Source organism: Myotis lucifugus, unplaced genomic scaffold, assembly GCF_000147115.1.
Source record: "Myotis lucifugus unplaced genomic scaffold, Myoluc2.0 scaffold_298, whole genome shotgun sequence".
Classification (NCBI taxonomy): Eukaryota; Metazoa; Chordata; class Mammalia; order Chiroptera; family Vespertilionidae; genus Myotis; species Myotis lucifugus.
The window spans coordinates 202707-211743 of record NW_005871346.1 but is presented as its reverse complement, the minus strand read 5'-3'; the positions used below and the strand labels follow the sequence as shown (position 1 = coordinate 211743).

At 55.5% G+C, this 9037-nt stretch overlaps 1 protein-coding gene across 1 annotated transcript in view; it reads left to right on the top strand.

Moving 5' to 3' along the window:
* Positions 1-2098: 2098 nt before the first annotated feature.
* The window catches only part of GRID1 (glutamate ionotropic receptor delta type subunit 1), a 40971-nt gene continuing 34032 nt past the window's right edge, over positions 2099-9037 (top strand). The window contains exons 1-2 of the mRNA XM_023763715.1: positions 2099-2249; positions 2421-2705. Coding sequence (XP_023619483.1) covers positions 2099-2249; positions 2421-2705 — 436 coding nt within the window. The remainder of the gene's footprint in view (positions 2250-2420; positions 2706-9037) is intronic.

Here is a 9037-nt window from a genome sequence, read left to right as displayed (position 1 = left end):
CCAGTGGCGCGCAGTTTATTTTGCAAGTTTTCTGGTTTAAAGTTATAGATGCAATGCCCGGCCATTAAAGAGAGCACGGGCAGGAGGAGAAGAGAAAGCCATCATCGCAGCACCCGCCTCTCAGGGATTCTCTGGCCTTTCCCGTGGCTTTTCACCTCACCTCGCTGTAATCCTGGTGAGCGTACACGTCTCAGGAGCGTTTAGATCGCATGCCATCTCAGTTGTGTGGCCTCATGACTTCATATCCGGAAAGTGGATGCAGCGACGCCTCCTGCACACGGGCGCCGTGAGAGCGGTGTGAACCCGGCATACAGTGCGCGCCAGGATGTTTGGCCCAGAGAACGTTCTCACAGAACGGTCCCTCCTCTTACAGAGCGTCCCATGCAGCCATTACCGGAGGCTTACTTTCCTCTGCTAAAGGAATTCTCTGTTCACGGCATGGAAAATTAGCAACATACAGAAAAGCAGGAAAACCACGTCTGGGCCTCTTCTGACATGCAACCACGTTTACCATTTTGGTCCTTCATGCCTGCTGTGTTATTTACTGGGTGTTGTAAAATCCATACAATTGTGTATCATTTCCCCATAACTTTTATGACGCGCACTTTCCTACCAGTATGTTAATGTAGTATCTGTGAATAGTTTTAAAGGCTGCATTTGTTTTCAGCAAATGGAGCCATTTCGTTCACTCACCGATTTGTCTCTTAGATTGTTGGCAATAGTTCACGAGTACGGAGAAGTGGCCTTCGAACGTGTTGGGTCTGAAGCCATTTCTGCAGTTCAAATAGGGGCCTGGAGTGCCATCACTGGGCAGAGGGCGTGACCCCGTCCCGGCTCGTCGTATTTTGCAGCCTTTACTCGCTGCCACGTGCCGAGCCCGGTGTGTGCAGGAGGGTGGTGAGCAGAACGGCTTGGCCCTTGTCCCCCGGAGCTTGAGGTCAAGCAGGAGAGAAGGGTAGGGGAATTGTGGGGTGAGGGGCGTGCTGGACAAGGGGTCCGTAGCCAGCCTGGGGGTGAAGAGTCTGAGTCTTGACACGCGAGAGGCAATAGAAAACAGGGCAGGTGCAGGGCCAAGACTTGGGCAGTTGGTTGGGGCATAGTGAGTGGGGCCTGTGACAGGCCGCACAGCGTCGGGGCGCCTGCAAGGTGCTCTGAGGGCTTTGACTCTGTGCCCAAAGCTCTGTGGGAGCCACCGAAGGGCTTTACACAGGAGCAGCCGTGGTTGGGTTTCTGTTCGGGAGAGAAAGCTGGGTGAGAGGGGCAGGCACTGGGATGGCTGTATGACTCCCCGAGAGACTTCAGGGGTCTCTTGTTCAGCCGCCCCGCCCCGCCTCGCGCTTGGAGGCCGAGGGGTCCACCGGGAGAGCTGTGGCATTTGAACGATTGTCCTGAGTGGGGAGCTGTGTGCCTCCCACGCCTGCTCTGGGGTGCTCCCTGCTCTCGGGCTCCTTCTCCCCGGGCTCTCAGCCGAAAGAACCGCTTTGTCAAGTTATTCAAAGCCGGCCATTGGCCGCAGATGGCCTGCTGACACTCACAGGCTGTTTCTTTCCCACACTCCTGCGTCACAGAAAGCGTTATTGGTAAACGTCGCTTCAGAACTGTTCAGAGCGAGTGCCCGTATGCAAGGTGTACCTCTCTGCTGCTGGCCTGATGCCCAGGGGTGTGGCTGACAGGGGCGTCCCTCGTGCTTACGGGTGGCTCCAGAAGGCCAGTGCCGCCTCCAGCCCCGCCCGCGGCCCGCCCTCACCGGGGAGCCTCTCCCTTCGCTCCTGGCGAGTGGCTGAGTCACCCGGGGCCCCTGGAGCCAGCGCTGGGCAGGGTCTGACCCAGGCTTTCGGATATGAACCAAGTGGATTTGGCCAGAAGACTTAGGGTTCTGTCTCTTTTTTTACCGACAACCTGGGTCCTCTGGGGTAAGTGTCTCGCTGACTTTCTGATGTGATTCATTCCCTTTAGTCCCAATCAGCCAGTCCGGCCAACTATTGAAGAGCATACAGTATTGTTCTGGTCTGGGCTTGGCCTGAGGGAAACACAGATAAAAACAAAAACGAGTTTTCGGCTGTCAGGGGCTCCAGCCAGGCAGGAGACAGGACGGCCCATGGAGCAGCACCAAGGGCCTCCGGAGCAGACGTGGGCTGCATCCCTGTTCTGCCGTCTCTGCTCGAGCAGCCTGCGGCACATAATTTTGCCTCTCCTGACCTTTGTTTTCTTATCTGTTGAATGGGCACAAGAACGTCTAGAGGGCACCAGTGAGACTGTGTGTGAGAGCTGCTTGCCTGGCCCGGCACGGGCTCTTGGTCCCTGGAAGGAGGCAGCACTTCTTGGGCCCCAGGCATGAGCTGCCAGGTGCGGGCCGGGTGGGTGCGGCCGGTGCAGCCTCACCCCGTGCTGACCCCTGCCTCTCTCACCTCTCTTTCCAGCCTGTGACCTCATGACCCAGGGGATTTTGGCTTTGGTCACGTCCACTGGCTGTGCGTCCGCCAACGCCCTGCAGTCCCTCACCGACGCGATGCACATCCCACACCTCTTTGTCCAGCGCAACCCAGGAGGGTCACCACGCACTGCCTGCCACCTGAACCCCAGCCCCGAAGGGGAGGCCTACACGCTGGCCTCGAGGCCGCCCGTGCGCCTCAACGACGTCATGCTCAGGCTGGTGACCGAGCTGCGCTGGCAGAAGTTCGTCATGTTCTACGACAGTGAGTACGGTGAGTCCACGGGGCAGGGGCCGCTCTGGGCTCCGCTGGGCGCACAGCTGGGAGCGGGAGGCCTGCGCGCTGGCCTTGGCATGGCAGGCAGCTGCCTGCCTCCGAGCAGGCCTGGGAGGAGTGGAAGGTGGGGGTGGTCTGAGCCCAGTGGGTCTCGGCGGCAGGGCCCAGCCTTGAGCTTCACGAGTGGGGGAAGAGCTGTGCAAACAGATCCATAGACAGGCACTAAAGTTGCCTAGCAACACCACCTTACCATGACAGCTGAAATTCGAATCATCTTCAATAAAATATTAATAACCTGCTGGCAGGGACCCGAAGGGCTGCACGCAGGCGGCGGCGGAGGCCGCCAGCACGGGCCTCCCGGAAGCCTCCTCTCCAAAGATTGCCCCTCAGCAGCCCTTCCCAGCTCCTTCCTGCCTCCTCTCTCATCCGCCCTTAGTCTCAGGGTCTTGGGCAAATGTCAGGGGAAGGACACGCTGAGTGGCACACTGGGCATGGCCGGACATGGCCTCTTTGAATATCTGCCATAAGAAAAGAACCATCATTTGCTTCTTAGAAAACAAGAAAGATGGGTTTTGGAGAAGTAGCTCGCGTTTTCTTACGGCTGCTCTGTAAAAACAAAACCCTCGTTCCACGATACTATGGTTTCCGTGTTATATGTTTTTTTTAAATCCCGTTATTTTGAGATGATTGAGATTCACATACAATTCTGAGAAATAATATGGAGAGACCCAGTGGCCTCAGCAGGTCCCCAGCGGCAGCTGCGTGCAGAGCTGTGTGCAGCTCGTAAGCGGGAAGGGACACCCGTGCCCTTGCTCACACCCTCCAGTGCACGTGCGGGCGGCGTGCGCTCACCGCTGTGCGATTTACCTCGTGTAGATTCGTGTGACCCCGTCGTCAGGATGCAGAGCCGTTCCTCGTGAGGATCCTCTTGCTATAGCCACGGCCACCTACGTTCTATGTCTAAGGGTGTGAGGACGGTGAGGCCGGCAGCCTGAGAGCTCGGGCCCGCGGGGCCCTCGAGAGTCCCGCTGTCCCTGGCGAGCTCAGTCCTTTGCCAGGAATGGAACCGCGAAGAGAAGTCAGTGTGTGTTTGCATTTGCCTGACACTCTCTGCTCTGAGACTGGGCGTCGTCCTCAGCCCGAGACTGCGGGAGGAGTGGGGAGCGCGGGTACCGTGCTGACGTAAAGGTGAGGCGGTGAGGGGACAGGGCGGCCCGAGACTCCGTGCACTTGAGCTGGACTCTGTCCAGGACTGGCCTCTCCCCCCACCCTCTCAATCTCTGGCCCTGGGAGCAGTGGGAGACCAGGCCACCTCTGAGGAGCCCCAGGGCGCCTCTAGGGGGCCAGCCTTCCTCTGAGAACCCTTGTGTTGGTGACTCAACCTCGTGCCTTTGGGTCTGCTCTGAGGCTGGGTGAGGGTAGGTGTGCACGTGCCCTGGGCTGGAGGGTGCTGTGTCCTCTGTTCCCACCCCACTTCTCCTGGCACCTTTGCTCTCCTTCTGCTCTGACCTATAGACACTCTTCACGCCCTGGTTCTCGCAGACTGAATGACACCCCATGGCACCTGCTCACACTCTCTTTTCTTCTTCTTATTCCCCTTCCCCCCACTCAGCTCTGGCGGTTCTCAGTGATTCCACACAGGGGAGGGGACCACGCGCTCCTCTGGCGAGCACCACAGCAGTGGGTGAGCCTCGAATGCTGTGCTGGGAAGAACTCTGAGGCTGTATGTGGGGGTGATAGAAAGCGCTGTGGTTGCTCTGTGATGCCCCCGCTGCCCCGGGGACTGGGCTGGGGAAGAGGGACTGGCAGCCATCTGCCCTGTTTGCTGATTCTGATCTGCAAGGTGGCTGGCCTGGGAACCCTGCAGAGCTGCCATAGGTGGGGACGTCGCTGTCCAGGGTGCTGACCCCTTGGCTTCAGACTTTCCGGAGGCCAGAGCCCTTTCCCTGGCTTCGGTGCTGGGCCTCCTGCCTTTGCCTGCCCTGGTCATTGGCCCCCTGATTAGATGACCTTGGAGGTCAAGATTTTTCCTCAAGATGTTCTCCATAAATTTAACCCTGACTCCTGCTTGTCTTGGCTATGCCTCGCACGCACGGCCCAGCCTCTGACCCGCTTTCCAACACCCTTGTGTTGGGGAGCCCAGGAGGGAAACCCCGTGCTCTGGGATGCAGCACATCCAGCCGGGAGTGGAGGGTGAGGGGCTCCCTTGGCAGGGCTGGCTTGGTCTGTCTGAGGGCCTTGGAGGTTTTATGTGGCTGTTATGCCCAAGACAAACGGGGCCTCCAGAGCTCCTCGGGGCTTCCAGCACCCCCCACTGCAGCACTAGCTGCAGATCAGCCCAATTCAAGTCAAATGGCCTGTAAAGGCTGTTTTATTCCTTCCAAAGTCGAACAGAAGTGCTGATGTGCAAGTGTCTTTCCGTGTATTATCTTACCTAAGCCGTATAATGATGGCACTCTGAGGTTCTTGCTGCATTTACCGATGAGGAATGCAAGTCCGAGAGGCGTTCTGACTGTTATGCCCTTGCGCTTAGTCAGGCCGTTTCTGTCATCTGGGGTGGCTAAGTCCATCTTCCCAGCCAGGCAGAGCTGATGCTAAGAAGGAGGTGGTGGTTCGGAATGGACTGGCATGCCTAGGATGGGGAGATGTAAGGCCCCGATCTGCTGGGCGAGGCCTGATTCTTCCTTACTTGCCCCTCAGTCTTTCTTTAAACCCAGGAATGTCCTGCCCTGGGTGGAGCCTGAGGACTGCACATTTGAGTCAGGAATCAAGGGCCAGGGAAGCAAAAGCCTTGGGCCCTGAGAGAGAACTTGGCAGAGAGCGAGAGAGGAGTCTTTATGTATATGGTTTACAAAATGCAAGATGTGCCATTTGGTAAAATTCCATAGAAAACACTTGTATGCTTGTTGTGACAGTGAAAGGAAAAATAAAAGAGAAGCTGACATTTGGGAGAGAAAATCTGTAACATTAAAATACCAAAAGTTTGGATCGAACAGAACAGAGAGCTTCGGCGTGCCACTTCACATTCTGGAGCACTCATTAGTGCGTGTGGGGGCCGTGCTCGGGCTGTGGCCTCACTCTCTTCCTCGTGAATTCATGTGGGTGAGCGGTGGAGTTGTGATGGGACTTTAGGAATCATTGACTCATTCATTCAACAAATATTCACCAAGTTCCTGCCACGTGCAGTTTTTTCTACAAACTCATAGATGAAGATACAGGTGGTGGAGTAACTTGGCTAAAGCTGAAGCCAGGCTCCAGCCCTCCCTCCGCAGCGTCCCCCGCCTCTGGGCAGCTGGCAGGCCGGGCCGTCGGCTGCTGGAATCCACAGAAACAAACACTCAGGCGCTGTATGAATGGACGCTGCCTATTGCACTAGTTTTTAAATTATTTTAAAAACTTGAAAGTTGCCCATGATAACAATGTACATGTTAAGCTAAAAGAATGGAATTAAAGTAAACTTCCATGAACCCATACCAACTTAACAAATGCGAAGGCGCCTCCAGGGGACAGCCGCCGACCTGAGTGTGCTCGCCAGGCCCTGCTTTTCTTTCTTTCTTGCTTTTTAAAAAATATATTTTATTGATTTTTTACAGAGAGGAAGGGAGAGGGATAGAGAGTCAGAAGCATCGATGAGAGAGAAACATCGATCAGCTGCCTCCTGCACACCCCCCACTGGGGATGTGCCCGCAACCAAGGTACATGCCCTTGACCGGAATCGAACCCGGGACCTTTCAGTCTGCAGGCCGACGCTCTATCCACTGAGCCAAACCAGTCAGGGCATCTTTATAGGCGATCATTTACCGAAATACCAAAGTACACATTGCTGAGGGCGGCCTGGTGTGAGCGGGGATGGGGAGGGTTTCTATTGGCTGTCAGGAGGATGGGGAGGGTTTCTATTGGCTGTCAGGAGGATGGGGAGGGTTTCTATTGGCTGTCAGGAGGGTGGGGAGGGTTTCGATTGGCTGTCAGGAGGAAGTGTAGTGAGGGGCAAGGCAGGGCCAGACTGCTCCTGGCCAGAAACCCCCATAAAAGACCCCTGGCTTCCCTATCTTCTCCAGTCCATGGAGTAACTCTTCTGTATGCTTTTGTGATTGCTTTTTTCCACTCATTATTAGGATTTTGAGACCCACTCGTGTGATGAGGTGGGTATATCCAATCCTTTTTACTGCTGCATACTTTCATGCGACATTATGTATTTTATTGTTATGGGCATGCGGGCTGTTTCCAGACATTTGCTATTGCAAGTAATGGCAGTGAGGACATTCTCGTACCTGTCTCCGGGGTCCGGTGAGGACTCTGTGAGGCTCTCCTGAGGCAGACTTGCTGGGCCTTGGCTGTGCCTGCTGCACCTGGTTAAGTCATTCCAGACTGTGCTCCACTCCTCTGCTTACACTGCCACCTGCAGCGGCCGGAGTGCTCAGAGCTCCCAACCTCACCCACACCTGGCAGCACTTAAATTTTGAGATTTTCATGTGAAGATGGTATATTATTATGATTTTAAAATACATTTTTCTGATAACAGATGGATTGAGCATCTTTTCATGTCTTTATGGGCTATTTTTTGTTTTCTCTTCTATGAAATGCCTGTTTATTGTTTTTAATATTTTACCGATTTTTAAAATTGAGCCTTTTCTTTTGTAAGTTAGGTGTGGCAAATATCTACTTTCAGTTACCTGTCTCTTTTATTTTTAAGAATGACTTTTTATTGATATTGAGAGAGAGAGAGGTGAGAGCGAAACATTGATTGGCTGCCTCTCGCACTCATCTTTCATGTGCGTAACTTCTTCCTGTCTTATTTAAGAAGTTCTTCCCCACCCAAATGCCATAAAGGTATTTCCTGCTGAGCTCTGTGCACTGAGGGCAGATGTTGCCCTCTGGCTGGGTGCCCACAGCGTGTCCGCAGCGTGTTCCATGGGGGCGCCCCTGGCTGTGATGCTGGGCCGCCTCTCCCTGCAGCTGTGGCCAGCGTTCCTCCCCAGCACTGCTCCGTGAGACTGGAGCCTTGGGGCCAATCTTTTCCAGGTGGTGACTGCACAGCTTGTGGCAGGTCCTTGGGGAGAACTTCCTGGAGGTGGTGGCAGGTTAGCAGGGAGGACTAGTAGGAGGTGCTCAGGCGAAGGGCTCTGGGGGGAGGGGTCCCGGAAGAGCAGCCCTGGCAAAGGGAAGAGCTTGCTGGAAGGCTGGTTCGGGGTGATGGGAAGAGGCACAGATCACGTGGTGGAACTGTGGGCAGTGCCGGGGTGAGGCCGGAGCTATCGGCTGGGCAGGCCTCAGGGCCTCACCGATGGGTTCGGGACCCCCGGGTATTTGGGGAGCCGCCCCTGGCTGCCTCCAATGGTGCCTTTAGACCCCGTCCTTCAGGCCCTGTCCAGACACCTAAGGGCAGACCCAGGCCTGGAGGTCTCCTCTCCAGAAGCCTGGTCCTTCCATGGCGTCTAGGCTCGCTGGCTGCACGTGAGGGCGAAGAAACGAACGCACGTGCAGGATCAGATCTGACTCAGGACAAACCCCAGGCCCAGGGCCCCAGCGGAGGCAGGGCCTGAATGTGCCAGATGACCCCGGTGACTAGGAGACTCCGGCCGCGAGTGGGTCCTGTCCAGGCCTCTGTCCGTGGGGCCTGCGCGGTCTTCAGGGCGCCGGCTCACCCTCCTCAGGATGCCTTCCGGCGCGCAGCAGGGTCCCTGCTTACAGGTGGGGAAACGGGCTCAGAGCCGTGAAGGGATCTGCTCCAGGTCATGCGGCTGGAGGGTCGAGGGCCGCCAGGTCTGATTCCCAAAGCGGGTCCCACAGCTCTGCTCCCGCCAGGCCCTCGTGGCAGAGCCTTGGGAGCAGATACTGCGGACTCCCCTGCATCACAGGGTTTGCTGGAGCAGGGTTGGCAGCAGCAGAAGTTCCGTATGTCCATCTTGAGCCAATTGGCCAAGTAAGTTATGTTACATACATTTAATGGAAAACTGTAGGTTTTGTTTTTTTTTTTAGTTAAATACCTCAGTGGAATTTATTGTTTTAAGAAAGGCTACGGAAAGGTAGAACCATTTGGCACATGAGACTACCACATTTCACTGACCGGAGGGGAGGCCTGGGGGTGGAGGGGGGAGGGCAGAGCGCGGCCACCCCAAAGCTTGCAGCGCGGTGCAGCACACAAAATGGTGATTTTTATACAGGTTTTTTTTTTTTTTTTTTTTTTTTTGGTTTTGCCATAAACACCTACCTCACAGGTTAAAAACACTGAGAAAACTGAAGCAAATAAGGGCCATGATGGTTGGAAAAACCCCCAGTTGCCCATCATCGCGCTTGGGCAGCACTCACAAATCGCACAGTGGTCACGC